We start from the raw sequence: 14998 nt of genomic DNA, 5'->3' as shown, positions 1-14998 counted from the left end.
AAATCTACGAAAATGCCGGCTAGGGGTCGTCCTAGTGACAGATGGTGCTAAATATTTTCCATATGTGTGGAGAAAAAAAGTCACTTTACTGTTTTCAGAGGATCTGCCCTTGCGCAAGATGTTTTCTATTTATCCGTTAGTACTAGAGCCTGTAATGCTTTGGAAAGTCCATGCAGGAGTATCGAGGGTTTCAGACGAACAGAAAGGACAGCTGCTGTCCGTTGTGCTCTGCAGACTACATGAGACAGATTTGATCGACGACAGAGCAGAATGAGAGGACTTTATGCCATTTTACTCTTTTTCCTCTTTGTCTGTTGCACCAGGGGTAAGTTTTGTTTCTGAACTAGTTTATTTCCTTACATTGTTAAGTTATATTGTGCTCATATTGAGTCTCGCTGTGTCTTTTTATTCTTTTGTAGACATTTGCGTTTGGTTGTTGATGGCAAGATTGTTGCCCTGTTATTGGACCTTTTTGTGGACATTAAAACTGATTTAAAACATTATAAATGTTGTAAAATCATTTCAAAGTTTACCAAAAAGCAAAGTTGGCTTTAGGTTTTCTTACTTAATGAAATGAATTCTATACCTGCATCTTACAAAAACATGATTATGCATAAAGTTGACTAATTCTTTATTTACAAAATGTATATGTCATCTTGTGATGAACTGTTGGAACTATTCCTTGCATGTTAGCTAAGAAGATGCGGTGGTGCACAGTGTCAGATCCTGAGCAAAGGAAGTGTGCAGAACTAGCTAAAGCTCTGGTGGCAGTGCTGCCGCCAGCTGCTGTGGCAGCTTTTGCCAGACTCTCGTGCATTCGAGCGTCCAGCACGACTGACTGCATCGACAGGATCAGGGTGAGTCATTCTTCATAAATTTAGCAAAAAGGTGCTCAAAGGACAAAGAGATCATTGTTTGTGTGTGTGTTTTTATGTGTATTACAGCTTAAATTCAAACAATGAACCATTTTCTTGACACTAAAATACACTACAGGTACAATACACTAAAAACCTCTTAATGCCAAGGTGGATTTCTGTAAGTCTCAGAAATGAATTGAAAGTAAAAACCTGAGTTGGAAAAGAGAATAGACGTGTAGAAAACAGATGTATGTTGAAATGTTTTGAATCAAATACTCAAGTGGATTTCTACTCTTTTCAGTGTTATTGACATACGGATAAATGTGTTGTATAAAGTCTGACAGATGACTTGTCCTGTAGGGCGGATCAGGTCGGGGTTTGTAAAGCTACAGGCAACAATGAATAAGGCCAAACACTTTGTTTAGAGCTCGACCGATACTGAATTTTTGAGGCTGATATAAACATTTGAGAGTTTAAAAAAATCTGATAAAATCAGATAATATTTATTTTGAAACAAACTTTTTTGATCAGGATCCCTTATATTTGTTGTTAAAGAATTGTGAGCAAGGTGTGTCAGAGTTAAAAATCAACTTGTCAGTGTTGCCTGATGGACAGACACTGTTTCTAGATAACCTCAAACATAGTTTTTGTACTACAATTTCTTGTCACTTGTCAGCCAACATATGTACGCTGATACCCTGCAGGTTTATCGGTTTATCTCTATTCTTGATGATAACTTCACAGTGCCAGAGGTTGAGACGAGAAATGGGAGAAAATATCAAAACCAGGAAGAGCCAAAGCTATTGATTGATACTGTTTTCATAAAGACCTCCATCACAAATGAAAAAGTGTCTCAACAAAATGTCTCAGGGTGATGGAAACCCTTCCTTGATTATATTAGATGTTGTACTGTATCTGCAAATGTGTTGTATGACTATTTTCTCTTGGGTGATTTTGTATAATGAAAGCCTTCAAAGTTGTATGAACCCTGATGGACCCGAAGACTCACTGCATTAAGTCTTTGTTTCAGGCTAACCGTGCTGATATAGTGACGTTAGACGCAGGAGAAGTTTATTCTGCTGTGAAGCAGTTTGGCCTCGTTGTCATCGCCAAGGAGATATACAGTGACGGTAGGTTTGATTTCACATTTCTGAGACGCTTCAGCGTGTCCCTTCAGCACTGAGTGTCTGAGTCAGTATACCTGTCTGTGTATGTCCACCTGTGTCTACGCCGAGTCCTGCAGGAGGCTGTATTCTGTCTGTGGCTGTGGTGAGAAACAGCAGTCTGGACATACGATCCCTGCAGGGCCTCAGGAGCTGTCACAGTGGGGTTCGATGGACGGCTGGATGGAGTCTCCCGCTCGGCTTCCTGCTGTCCCGCAACTACCTGAGCTGGTCAAAGGAGCAGCCGCTCAGTCAGGGTAATGAGCGAAAACAGTCCAGTGTGGAAGTTTCTTCCCTCTCTTTTGTCATTTCTAGGCCTCTGGTTTTTCGATCCCCTGACTTGTTTTTCTCCTCTGGAACAGACGTCAGTGCCTTTTTCAGTGCCAGCTGTATTCCTGGAGCTGCTGCCATGGCACCACCTCTGTGCGCTCTGTGCCAAGGCCAGAAGTCCTACATTCGCCAGAAGAATTACCACTGTGAAACGTCCCACAGTGAGCCCTTCTACAACAGCCAAGGGGCCCTCAGGTCAGGCTCAGCAAAGGATCAACAAGCTCTCAAACTTACGACACACACTTGCTACATTTAAAACAGTCAAAACAGCATCGAAATTAACTTCTTCTGATGCCTCTTTTGCTCTGTCACAGATGTCTCAGGAGCCGGGCAGGAGATGTTGCATTTGTGGACCATTTAGCTCTTGAAAGTATTGGAGGTAAACTGTCTTCCAATGGACCTCTATAGTATCTTACTTTTCATTTCTTCTGTTACAGTTGTGACCTGGTGGCCGAGGGGTTTAAGATAGTGACCATGTCATTGCAACGTCTCCGGTTTGAGTCCAGCCAGGGATTTCTGTTGCAAATCTTCCCTCTCATCTCTCTCTTTTCATTTCCTGTCAGCTCTCTACTGTCTGTCCTTTTAATAAAGGCAAAAATGTCCCAAAAATACTAGAAAAAAAAAAAAAGTGATTCCCGACCAGGGGTATAAATGTACCTCTGGGGGTATTTAGATTTTTTGCAGATTGTGCAGTTGCTCAGCTAATTTGAAAACAATTAAAATATGAAATATGATTTGCTTGAGATTGAGACAATAACCAATGAACTACCAGCTGCAATAAGCTGACTGCACAATTTGCCACCAACCTGAGTCAGTAATAACACCTGCTGCAATTGAGATTTCTAGTCAGAGCAGAGAAGTCGAAAAGTGAAGGATAAATTATGGACTGGTCCAGTGTCAATTACAAGGAAAACAACATGACAACAATATGTGTTTTTATATAATTGATAGTATTGAATAACATCTAGTTGGACTTTTGTAACATCTGCTCTTCACATTGTGTTTGTTCCCTCAGACAGCGACCGAGATGAGTTCAGGTTACTGTGTACAGACGGCACGCAAGCTCCTCTCAGCCACTACAGGAGTTGTAATCTGGGTCGTGGTCCAGGAGGCGGCACAGTCACCAGATTTAACTTTCGTAAGGTTGCTCGCAAGTTTCTAGTGACGGTGCAGGTACTTTCCCACTTTTTCCCCACAAACTTCACTCGCTTTGCTTCCACACTACATGTCCATCCTTTCACCCCAATAACGGATTCTTAAAGGGCTCTTTGTCGTTGTTTAGATGCTGTTTGGCCAACGAGGAAGAGAGAGGCAGCGCTTCCAACTTTTCAACTCATCTTCTTTTGGAGAAAATGACCTCCTCTTCAAAGACGTGACAGATAAACTAGCTGTTCTGCCAGATGACATGGACGTCAGTCAGGTGCTGGGGCTGGATTACGTGGCCCTCCTCAAAGGTCTTGGACATGAAGGTGTGTGGTTGTTCTTTTTTTTATTTTCTATATTCAAAACAGACTTGCTATGGTTTTCTGACCTTGTTGAACCTGTTTGTGTGCAGGAAGTTCACTGGAGGACAGTGTTGTGCGCTGGTGCTGTATCAGCCACGCAGAGCAGAAGAAATGTGAGCAGTGGGCTCTCAGTATAAAGTCAGACCCGCTGGTGTGTGTTAGAGCGGTCTCAATGCGCGACTGTGTCGAGAAAATTAAGGTAAGTCATTCAAGTTATAGAAATCACAGCATTTCTGGATATTACAGTTTAACCACTCTTGAAAAACTCTCCCAACATCACTGACACCATTTACTGCAGAGGGACGAGGTGGACGCCGTCTCGCTGGATGCGACTCACTCTTTCATCGCTGGAAGATGTGGTCTCGTCCCTGTAGTCACAGAATATTATGGTGAGACTCAGTTTACATGGTTTTCTATTCTCAAAGTACTTATACACAGCGGCAAAGAGGCGACACCAGAATCAAGTTGGTCTTTTCTACTGTATATTTCTTATTGACTGATGGTCTTCATTAGTCATTTAATCTATTATTTGATAAACAGAAAGTTTTTAAAGTCACTTATGAAGCAAAATATCCATTATATCCAATATATATTTGCTGGTTTCAGCCCCTCAAATATAAAGTTGCTGCTGTTTCTGTTTTTATATCAGAAGACATTTGACTGTTTGTTGGACAAAATAAGCAATTGAAGATGTTACCATGGGAAAATGTGCTGTCGGAAATCTATTTTTACTGTTTCCTTTTTGTTTTTGTTTTTTTTGATATGTACAAATAATAAGGCAAGGTACAAATAACATAGTTATTGTGACAAAATGTACAAGCCTTAACTGCCCATAATGATCTAATATATGATGAAAATCGTAATTATAAATGATAATACAAGTACATAGAAATTAAAAGAAAAATAATAATAAAAATACATGAACCAAGATTAGTAATGCATAATGAAAAAGGGTATCTTTCATCAGTAGAACCAGAGCCTTATGGTGTACCTTGTTGATATGACAAATGATGGACATAAAGGTTTATTATACAAGATCCACCTTTCCCATATTTTCTCAAACTATTTCTAACAATGGCCTTCCAAAATAGGCATTTGACATTGCAATGACCATTTTCTGAAGGCAGAGCACTCTAATAAAGGGCCTCCAAATTAAGTGGGTTCTCTACCCATACTTTTTCACAATTTATTGACAATTTATAAACTAAATTTTATTGTAAAAGTAAGCTGCAGTCCTAGTCTTGATCTGATCTGTGCTTCTCTCTCAGGCAGAGAATGTGTGCCTGCTGACGTATCAACCCACTTAGAGACAGACGGTAAGACAGTGCCGTTAAATTACCAATAATCTTGGCAGCTGACGTGCTTATTGTCTTCACACTGTAACCGTCCTCACTCTGTCCTCAGTGTTGCCCTCCGTGGTGGGTGTAGCGGTGGCAAAGCGCTCCAGCAGAAACGTATTCATCGGGAACCTCGGAGGCCGGCGCTCCTGTCACGGCCACATGTACAGCCCAGCAGGCTGGCTGCTGCCATACAGACACTCGTTGAGCCTGGAGCATAACAGCAGCTCCCCCTGTGATCCAAACCAAGGTACTGTTGTAAAATCAGTCCGAAAAAGCTTCATTGAACACCAGATTTCAACTTCATATTCACCCTCTTGCTATAAGAATATGTTACATCTCGTCTCTTCTCTTGTGTGCTGTGGCCTCTTGTGACACTTTGTGCTGTCAGCTGCTCGTCTTATTGGCATTTTAACTCATGATTGCAGTCGGCCTCACACACACAGTGCAGTTGCAGTGTGCCACTTTGTGTTTTCTTAGCGTACAACGAGGTGTTTTGGAAAGGCTGCCTTCCTGGCTCTCAGGGGAATCTGTGTAAAGTGTGTATGGGAGGCACAGGGGAGGCTGCCACCAAACGCTGCGCTGACAACCACAATGAGCGTTTCTATGGCAACATGGGGGCTTTAAGGTATGAGTAGTGGCTTACCTGATCCCGAGCTTTTGTGTTCATCTGTGATTGCTGGTGTGGAGCGTTTAAATAGTTTTTTATGAAGATTATTTTCTATGACGCGTATTTTCTCACTTGTCTTTTGTGGTATCCATTAAGATTGTTTTGGTTTTATTTGTAGTTTTAACTGTTGTCATAGGGAATATTTTTTTTGTCTGAAAATTGTTCTGCCTTCATCTCCATTGTATTTTGTGTGTCTGGATGCTACTATTAATAAGTGAGAACATGTTTTCATGTGATTCGGTTGAACTGACCCTTTAATCCTTTATTAATTATTCACAGGTGTCTGGTTGGAGATCCCAGTGGTAAAAGCTACGGCGATGTGGCCTTCCTTGAGCAGCACAACCTTCTTGCCAACGTCCTCAGTGAGATATTCAAGACAAAGTTTTGACATACACACACATACACATACACACACACACACACACACACACACACTGTGTGCTTCTTATGTTACATCATGTCTTTGTCATGTTGTTCTTCAGGTTTGAGTTCCACCAGTTGGGCAGAGGGGTGGACGTCGTCAGACTTTGAGCTGCTGTGTGGTGATGGTCGTCGGGCCCCATTGTCAGAGTGGGAGACCTGTAACCTCGGAGTCATCCCTCCGAACACCATCATGACACGGCCGGTGCTCACAGCGCGAGTGTACGACTTCCTCATGAAGTCACAGGTCAGCTCATGTGAACAAATTATTTCATGAATGGGTGTTTTAAATTAGGGTTTCCCCACTTAGTGCCATGGTGGACAGTCTACAAGACATGACGCCTCCTGAAGTCATCAAGAACAGTGTGTGTTTCAAGTTCTCTCACTCTTTGACTCAGCAGCACCTCTACCACTTAAAATAAAACCTTAAAGCTGCAGCTTGGGATAGATGAGGTACGAAAGTCTTTAACTAACGTGGAGTTAGAATCATGCAAAACTCCATAATGCTTGTTATTGCCTATAGGACAGGGTTATTTCAGGACACAGTTTGATGATTTACTTCAAGGAATATAAACACATTTTCCAAGAAAAGACACAGCTCTCAGATGTTTAAGTTGTCTAAACACAAGCAGCCTTACAAGATAGTCTAAAAACAAGTCTTAAAATTAGCAAGATTTCAATTGAAATCAGGAATTATCTGATCAAAGATCAAATACACAAGAATGCAAACAGAAACAACCAGATATTTGATGCCAGCTTTTGGTTATGTTGTAACATGGACACATTTCAGTTGGTCCAACCGCAGGTGTAGTCACAACCACATTGCCACAGCAACTGATCAGCAAAAGATCCAGTTCTTTGCTTCTTCAGACGAGTTAAATTAAGATCTTTGTCATTGTAGAAAGTAAACAGGGAGTGTTTCAGTGGATATTTACTCTTTTAAAATTCTACCTTATAGGAAACTTTGGCAGCCAACTCAAACACTGAGTTCAAGCTCTTTGAGTCTCAGCAATACGGAGAAAGTGATCTGCTGTTCAAAGATGCAACTCAGTGTTTTGTCCACACGAGCCACATGGACTACCGCTCCATCCTCGGAGAGGAGTTTTACAGTCATGCAGAAACTGTCTTCAACTGCACTCACTCTGGTACGACTGCAATGGAAATACGCTTGCTTGATTGTCAAACATATAATTAAACTATCCCTCATACATATTGTTTATGCTAATGTTTACATCTATTTTCCTTACAACAGATATCTTGGAGTTTTGTAATCAGGACGTGTGCAGCATATTCTAATGGAAACACAGAAGGAAACGTTACATTTCCCTGTGCTACTCAGTGCTTCAACGCTTCATCCACAAACTTGTTTCGTCCTCATCTGATGACTGCAAACCACCGTCATCCTGTTAACAGAAAAGTCTAAACTCTCCGACCTGACTGCTTTTGCACAAGAAATGTTGGGATTCAGTGCAAACCTGAGTTCAAGTTCAACAGCATTAACATCAGCAATAACATTTTTCTTCAGTCATTATTATTGCTTTCATGTTTTCCACAAGTCTTAACAGACATAATGTGTTAGAGGGCTGAGAAAATCCTTCAACAACTTTCAGATGTCATTATAACTTAAAATGTTGCATTGTGTAAAGTGCAAACATAAAGCCTCACACAAAGAAATTGAGGTAAATACCAAAAGACAAAAGACTACACTTGTAAATATATGGGTGTAAAATCAATGTGAGTAGAAAATGTAAAATGTAACCATGTGTAAATGATCCAAGTTTTGCCTTTCTTGTTACATTTTTATATGCACCAATTATATTACTGTATTTGTTAATAAATCTCAAAGTGAGTGTGAGACTGGGAGTCAGAAGACATATGGGGTGACATTTTAAAGCACTGTTTGAGATTGACGCTTTGGTTTAAATAAAGACATCCAAACTGCTGATCACAGAAAGAAAACTTATTACAGCTGAATACAGCTAGGACTACTGCATTATACTTAGTTTTGTAGCAATTATGTAATTCAGTTGGTTATTAGTTATTCAGTCATCTATATATATATATATATATATATATTACCCGTGTATGGACCAAATTCCATTCAAAATAACAAAAGTATATGTGTTATATGTCCTGTTTAGGTGAACAATTTAAAGATATTGTTTTGTATAATCCCCCCCTCCCCGGAGGATCAATAAAGTATTTCTGATTCTGATTGATTGTGCTACAATTTGTCATCAATAATAACATTTATTTATATGTACCTACTATTACACTATTGGTAAAAATACACATCGATGTTAAAACAACAACTTAAATTTCTTCAGAAAAAAAGTAAATTTGGCAAATAAAACCATGGCAATCGTTAGCTCAAAAACTTACACTACAACTCCCAGACTGCAGCGCGACAATGTTTGGTGTTACGCAAATCCTGGTATTTCCGGTTGCTGTCACTGAAACAGCCCAACAAAGGTTCCCATGTTATATCAGGCTGTCGTGGTTTGACATGTTATTCAACACTGTGTAGCTGCTGACACTTCGCTACCACAGCTACGTAGGTAGTAACTCATAAATAAGGTATAGTAGCTAACAAACGTACATAAACAAAGTTAGTCAGCTAGCTGACATTGTAACGGTAACGTTAGCCAGCTGTTGGCCGGTTGAAACGTGCACTTTTGGAAAGTAGCCAACTGACTGTTTCAAGTCTTGCATGCTATATTTTAATTAATTTTCCTCTCATATATTGAAGCTTTGTTGGCATTAACGCTCATAAGAACATTATAACGTAATTAATTGTTGTGTTAAGTGCCATAACATAGCATGTACTCGTTTAGCTTCTTAGCTAGCTGACTGTTAGCTTTCACTTCTACAGTGACCTGTCACCGGCGGTGTCAAGGCGATTTATAACCATCGGTGCTGTGTTTGCGTTGCTGTAGATGAGCTCACCATGGCGGATCCTCACACTACACACAGCACCTGTACGGAGGGCATCCTCCGTGCCTGCAGGTGTGTTGAGCTTTGTCCCCGCTTGCAGCAGCACTGGTGCCCACTCCCTGGAGCTGCTGCAGGACTTTGTGTCCCGAGCCAGACGCCTGTTTGTCATCAGTGGAGCGGGACTCTCCACAGAGTCAGGGATCCCCGATTACCGCTCAGAGGGTGTCGGGCTGTACGCGCGCACTGACAGGCGGCCCATGCAGCACGCAGAGTTTGTCCGCAGTGCAAAGTCCCGTCAGCGCTACTGGGCCAGAAACTTTGTGGGGTGGCCGCAGTTCTCCTCCCATCAGCCCAACTCTGCACACAAGGTCCTGCGGCGGTGGGAGGAGAGAGGCAAGCTGCACTGGCTGGTCACACAGAATGTGGATGCTCTTCATTCAAAGGCAGGACAGAGAGGACTGACTGAGCTCCACGGCTGCGCCCACAGGTGAGAAAACATCATCTGACGCATTAATCATGAACCTAAGATTTCGTCCAGGACTTAATGAAAAGGAGAAGCTATAATTGTTAAATACTGGTGCGTGATAAGTCGTTAGAATTGGTTTAAACAAACAACATTTTGATTTAATAGTTCAGTAGCAACAGGCCTTTTACAGTAAAAGTGTCGTGGTTATTGTGGCTAATCCACAGACTTCAATATCAACAGTTTCCTTGGGGTATATTTCTTCAAAATAAAGTCGTTTTATAGAAATCTGGTTTTCTTAAGTACGTTTTTTATGATGTGAGCATCATAAACTAGATTACATTAACCTTCATTGCATTTCAAAACGTGGGCAAATAAAACCAAAACTATCGACACCAGTAGGGGTAAGAGAGAAAACTTTGTCATTTGGGTAAACTGACCCTTTAAGTCACCATCCACGTGCCTATCTACTAAAATGCGTTTAAAGATGAAACATTGGTGTTCACGTGTCCTCAGGGTGGTGTGTCTCGGCTGCGGTGCCATCTCAGCGAGGGAGGAGCTCCAGAGGCGATTCGTAGCACTAAACCCCGACTGGAGGGCGCAGGCCGAAGCTGTGGCTCCGGACGGGGACGTCTTCATAGAGGACGAGCAGGTCCTCCATTTCAGAGTTCCCTCCTGTGAGGACTGTGGAGGGATACTGAAGCCCGAGGTCACGTTTTTTGGGGACACCGTGAACAAAGCGACAGTGCAGTCAGTGCACGACAGACTGGCGGAGTCGGATGCGGTGCTGGTCGTGGGGTCATCGTTACAGGTAGGTTTTTAGAGAAATGTGTGAAGCACCTCGGTCAAAATAACACAGGTTTACAGCACAATTCTTCTGGATTTTTTTGTATTTAATTGTGTCCCTCTCTGTTCCAAAGGTATATTCAGGATACAGGTTTTTACTGGCAGCGAGTGACAGGAACATGCCTGTCGCCATCCTCAACATTGGGTCCACGAGAGCAGACCATCTGGCCGGGCTGAAAGTGAGCGGCCGCTGTGGTGAAGTGCTGTCAGCCATCCAACCTCTGTGACTGTCATGGTCATGCAGTTTATTCTGCATTAAGCTCGTCAAAACTACCTCGGATTTAAACAGGTTATCAACACGATCAGCTTCAGGGTGGCTGCCCCAGCTGTTTGGCACTTTTGTCACGTCTAAGAAGCCACCTCGACACTTCTGCCAGGAGAATTTTGCTGCTATTATCAAAGTAGGGTAGAAACTGACATATCTCCCCGCAACTAGTTTATGCAGAACAGTTGAATGTTAAAATGGTTATTTTCCTACATAGAATAAAGTGTGCTTGTCTTGGAAATTCAACTTCTCTGCACACAACAGATTGGTGTCAGGGATGTATTTGGCATTGCTGCAGCGGGTTTTGGTATCATAGAATATGCACAGTAGATGTTACGGCATGTGTGTCTTTAACTGTCTGAAGGCCCTGAGTTGACAGCTGGACGCTGTGAAATGACAACAAAGGCTCTGTTCGCTGTTGTATCCTGATGCTGCTTTTATTTAAAGTAAATGAGATATGAGAGACACTGTATCGTATTGAAAAATCTGTTAAGCTGTCTTCTGGTTTATGAAAAAAAAAACACAGGATGTTTGTGGAAGTGCAAGCTGTTATTGCATAAAGGTAAAAATGATGTGGTAGGTAAGACGCAATAGAGAAGTGTTTCATGAAGTTTTAGAAACTAATTCAAGAGATTATACAAAGTATAGTGCAATAAACTGGTTCTAAAGAGTGTGATTTGTGCTCTCCTGGAATGGGTTAGTCTCATGTTGTTAAACATTTTTACAGCGTGTTTGTTCAGAAAACTGTCAGAAAGTGGATCTTGTTTCACCTAAGACTTATGCAAATGTTTGTATTTGCATAAGTAATTATTTTCTGTGTAATATAATTTAGATCATTTCAAAGCATTATAGCCCTTTTATACATTAGTTTGTCAGGGTGGACATCTTCAGTGTCACTTTCCCCACATGTATGGTTTTGCAATTTCAATAGATGCACATTTAACCAAACCTGACAATACAATATAATAAATTGGCCCCCTGACACCACATATTATCAATTTAGCTGCACTGTGAGGCCTCTATGATACAGGATGATTCAGACAAACACGATGCAAGATGTCGACGCTGCAGATTCAGCACAACAGCTTGCCATGAAAAAGGTCTATTATTGCTATTTGTCATGGACAGTTTATCTGTACACTGTTGGTCAAAAAGACTCAATCAAGAGCTTACTGAACTAATATTGTTTCAATTGTTAATTCAGATAAGCAGGATAATTTGTTTCTGTTTAAATAAAACTATATCATTTACTGCTCAGATTCAAGTGTTTTTGTAACTGTATGATCAAGTTTCTCCTCATCTAGTGTGATAAACGAAGCACGATTTGACATTCCAAGATATCACAGGTAACTTTGTCGACTTTGAAAATGGCTGTGGAATGATGGTCATTGTTTGTCCTCAATATTAATCACATAATCTGACATAAAAACACATTGAAATTAATATGTCATAATGGAGGTTGTGTGTGTGTGCACTGTCTGCTGGGGTTTGAATACCACTGCACACTCAGAAATAAACAGCTGTTTTGACACAGTTTAATGGAGTGATGAAGTAAACCCACATATTCTATAACAGTTTATTTTAAAGACAAACTTATGAAAGCATCACAAACAGACAGAGCGCAGGGTGACTGTGGATTGACAAACTGTAAGATCCTTCAGGACATTTTGCTGCTGAAATCTTCCTTGTAAACAAAGCCTCCAGTTTTCCAGGTTGGACTGTGTCTCTTCGAGCAGAACAGATGGGACGCTGAAGGAGTACAGACAACATCTGTGAGCTGAGGTGTCCGCCTGCCATGTTGCTGAAGCCGTAGTGACCATCAGGGGAGTCATGGACAGACAGTTTTCGAAACTCTCGGTCTGATTAAACCAGTAAGTGACGGGGTAACCCAATAAAAGACCGAACACTGTGCACAGGTTCCACTCCTCTGACTCCTCTCCAACATAATGAGGTTTCTCAGCCTCCTTCAGTTGTTCCAACCCTCTCAGGAGAAGCAGTAAATCGTGTGTCGTGCCCTTCAGCTCTCCTCTGCGCGGGTCAGTGATGGCGGGCCTCTCCAGTGAGTGGCAGACATCAACTACAGCCACGTTGCTATCCTGAAACAGCTGTTCTACATTTGATCTGACTGTAACTGGATTAACAATAAGAGTATTTCCATTCAAATCCAGCGTGAGAAGTGATTTAGACACGAGCCGGGACGACTGCAAAGAGCTCAAATACTGCTGCACCTGATCGGCACTGGCACCGTTGCTATCGTACAATAACGCAGGCTTCAATCCCAAATCAACAGCCGAGACCTGAGCAGCTAGGTCCAGACTCTGAGAGACAGAGAGACATTTTCTACCAGCAGACAGACATTTACGAGCTGCAGCAACAAAGAGCTCCTGAGTGGACATAGCTGCAGAAATCACTTGACACACCATTCAAATAGACAAAAGGTACCAAAAAAATTACACTTCAAGGACTAGACATGTTTTCAGGATTTAAAAATTAAATTAAAGCTATTATATGGTTCAACAAGGACAGAGACACTGATTCAATGTGATTATTTCTCTTGAAATGAAATGAAACAAGATATTCTACAGAAACGTGAAGCTAATTCAGGTCAACAAGATGATTTGTTTTCAATGTGTAACAAGTCATGTCCCTCGTTTCTTATTTGTTGGTCCAAGACACCTAAAAGGAACAAAAAGATTGTGTCATTTACAAACATGTACCTCTTAAAGCAAATCACTTGTATCAGTCCGCATATGAACTGTAATTCGATTGTAACTTGTAGCAGGAATTTCATGATAAATAAGGTTGCTACCATAGCGCACATTAGTTTGGCCAGTAATGCAGACTGAATGCAAATAGACAGCACCTCCTTCTGGCTCTAGTAAAGAAGATGATCTCACCGTCATCCTGGTTTTGGGCGGTGGTGTATGTTGACCAGGTTATGTTACAGGCTGAGGAGACATCAGGTCGAAATCTGAGAGATTTCTTGCAACCCAAACACCAGCTGCAAACAAGCCCAGGTTGACCAGAAGATTCCTGAGAAAAAAAGAATATGATGTGATATGCAGAGTCATGAATGATGATTTATTCTTACAAAAAATCACCTGCGGTCCCCCACTAACCCCTGTTCCCTCTGCTGTCTGTGTATTCTGCACAGATTATCTATGATGGAATAAAACCTGGCCTCGAGTTTGCTGTGTGGCAATTTTATTAAATATATTACTTGTTTTGTATATATCTAGATTTTTGGGGCAAAATCTGATAATGATATATCAGATGATCGTCATTATTTTGTTCATGCACACAAAGCAAACATACATTTACTTATTTACATGACAGTAAAGAGAGAGTGGAGTGTATGACATGGAAACAAGGTCCCCCATCAATCAAACCAGGGACGTTGCGTCTCAACCACTGGGCCACAGGGACGCCTCAACATGAACATTTACCATGATCCATGAAATTTGTTAAAATTTGTTTGTTTAACTGTGACCAACATATGTACTGAACAAGACATTTAGCTGCTCTTTGCAAAATCTTATGCGCATTTTGGCAATTCTGTACTGCAATTTCTTGTTATTTATCGACTGATATGTTCACCAATAACTACTTCTCTACAACAAGCCAGTATTAGCCGATAAATCGGCCCAGCCAATTTCTTGGTGTAGCTTTATTATCACAAATAATAAATATCAGAAACTTTGCCACACGGCCCAAAGTTCCAGGTGAGACAGCAGGACCCACAAAGGTCATGGCAGTGTTCATGGTGTAATGGTGAAGTTATCAATGAAACTACCAGTTGAAATGCAGTATGCCTGGAGCTTTCGGTGGGCCCTGGACTTCTGGGATCCCGGAGCAGTTACCCACTTTACCCGGTTGATGACCCAGTCTTGATAGAGACTACAGGGTTTGGTTTGTCCAGAAATCCGAGAGAGATTTAACGAGACAAGGACAAATCTCTCTGACGCAGTGTGTGCTAACGCTAGCTACAGGGCTAACGTTAATGTCTACACAATTCAAACACATCACACATAATTTTATCCACATTAGCTCACCTTCTGAAGTCGTTTCTGTCTGTTGCAAACCGACAAGCTGAACCGATCCACTCCATAACACCAGAGGTAGAGCTCTTTTTGCCTTCTGAGCCACTCATCTTGCTAACGTGCGGTGAAACGACTGCAGCAGCAACGAGGGGCGCAGGCAGGAGGAAG

General features: G+C 41.5%; 4 protein-coding genes across 4 annotated transcripts; 2 read left to right on the top strand and 2 right to left on the bottom strand.

Annotated features, from left to right (window-relative positions):
- The first annotated feature begins 270 nt into the window (after positions 1-270).
- On the top strand, positions 271-7578 carry sxph (saxiphilin). The gene is made up of 17 exons (XM_070902607.1): positions 271-325; positions 694-857; positions 1888-1987; positions 2101-2277; positions 2383-2545; positions 2665-2729; positions 3366-3523; positions 3633-3819; positions 3906-4054; positions 4154-4244; positions 5124-5171; positions 5260-5442; positions 5673-5820; positions 6142-6224; positions 6345-6529; positions 7241-7427; positions 7535-7578. The coding sequence occupies exons 1-17, from the start codon at positions 271-273 to the stop codon at positions 7576-7578; spliced, it is 2187 nt and encodes a 728-aa protein (XP_070758708.1).
- Positions 7579-9218: 1640 nt separating this feature from the next.
- On the top strand, positions 9219-10752 carry sirt4 (sirtuin 4). Its single transcript, XM_070903408.1, has 3 exons — positions 9219-9703; positions 10196-10490; positions 10600-10752. The coding sequence occupies exons 1-3, from the start codon at positions 9219-9221 to the stop codon at positions 10750-10752; spliced, it is 933 nt and encodes a 310-aa protein (XP_070759509.1).
- Positions 10753-12311: 1559 nt separating this feature from the next.
- Positions 12312-13321, bottom strand: c3h1orf74 (chromosome 3 C1orf74 homolog). Its single transcript, XM_070902733.1, has one exon. The coding sequence runs from the start codon at positions 13211-13213 to the stop codon at positions 12395-12397; it is 819 nt and encodes a 272-aa protein (XP_070758834.1). The 5' UTR covers positions 13214-13321; the 3' UTR covers positions 12312-12394.
- Positions 13322-13343: 22 nt separating this feature from the next.
- On the bottom strand, positions 13344-14976 carry tomm6 (translocase of outer mitochondrial membrane 6 homolog (yeast)). The gene is made up of 3 exons (XM_070902734.1): positions 14843-14976; positions 13688-13823; positions 13344-13466 (listed from the first exon to the last, which is right to left on the bottom strand). The coding sequence occupies exons 1-2, from the start codon at positions 14938-14940 to the stop codon at positions 13727-13729; spliced, it is 195 nt and encodes a 64-aa protein (XP_070758835.1). The 5' UTR covers positions 14941-14976; the 3' UTR covers positions 13344-13466; positions 13688-13726.
- Positions 14977-14998: the final 22 nt, after the last annotated feature.

The sequence above is a fragment of the Enoplosus armatus genome, chromosome 3, assembly GCF_043641665.1.
Source record: "Enoplosus armatus isolate fEnoArm2 chromosome 3, fEnoArm2.hap1, whole genome shotgun sequence".
Taxonomy (NCBI): Eukaryota; Metazoa; Chordata; class Actinopteri; order Centrarchiformes; family Enoplosidae; genus Enoplosus; species Enoplosus armatus.
Note: the sequence above shows the minus strand (reverse complement) of the source record. Positions and strands in the feature narration are given on the sequence as shown.

Bases quoted from the DNA above. Each gene is read 5' to 3' on its own strand.
- sirt4 (XM_070903408.1), top strand. From the start codon at position 9,219: ATGAGCTCACCATGGCGGATCCTCACACTACACACAGCACCTGTACGG. The intron at 9,704-10,195 runs GTGAGAAAACAT...ACGTGTCCTCAG, and splicing joins CTCCACGGCTGCGCCCACAG to GGTGGTGTGTCTCGGCTGCG. The intron at 10,491-10,599 runs GTAGGTTTTTAG...TCTGTTCCAAAG, and splicing joins TCGTGGGGTCATCGTTACAG to GTATATTCAGGATACAGGTT.
- sxph (XM_070902607.1), top strand. From the start codon at position 271: ATGAGAGGACTTTATGCCATTTTACTCTTTTTCCTCTTTGTCTGTTGC. The intron at 2,730-3,365 runs GTAAACTGTCTT...TTGTTCCCTCAG, and splicing joins AGCTCTTGAAAGTATTGGAG to ACAGCGACCGAGATGAGTTC. The intron at 5,821-6,141 runs GTATGAGTAGTG...AATTATTCACAG, and splicing joins GGCAACATGGGGGCTTTAAG to GTGTCTGGTTGGAGATCCCA.
- tomm6 (XM_070902734.1), bottom strand. From the start codon at position 14,940: ATGAGTGGCTCAGAAGGCAAAAAGAGCTCTACCTCTGGTGTTATGGAG. The intron at 13,824-14,842 runs GTGAGCTAATGT...TTTTTTTCTCAG, and splicing joins GACAGAAACGACTTCAGAAG to GAATCTTCTGGTCAACCTGG.
- c3h1orf74 (XM_070902733.1), bottom strand. From the start codon at position 13,213: ATGGTGTGTCAAGTGATTTCTGCAGCTATGTCCACTCAGGAGCTCTTT.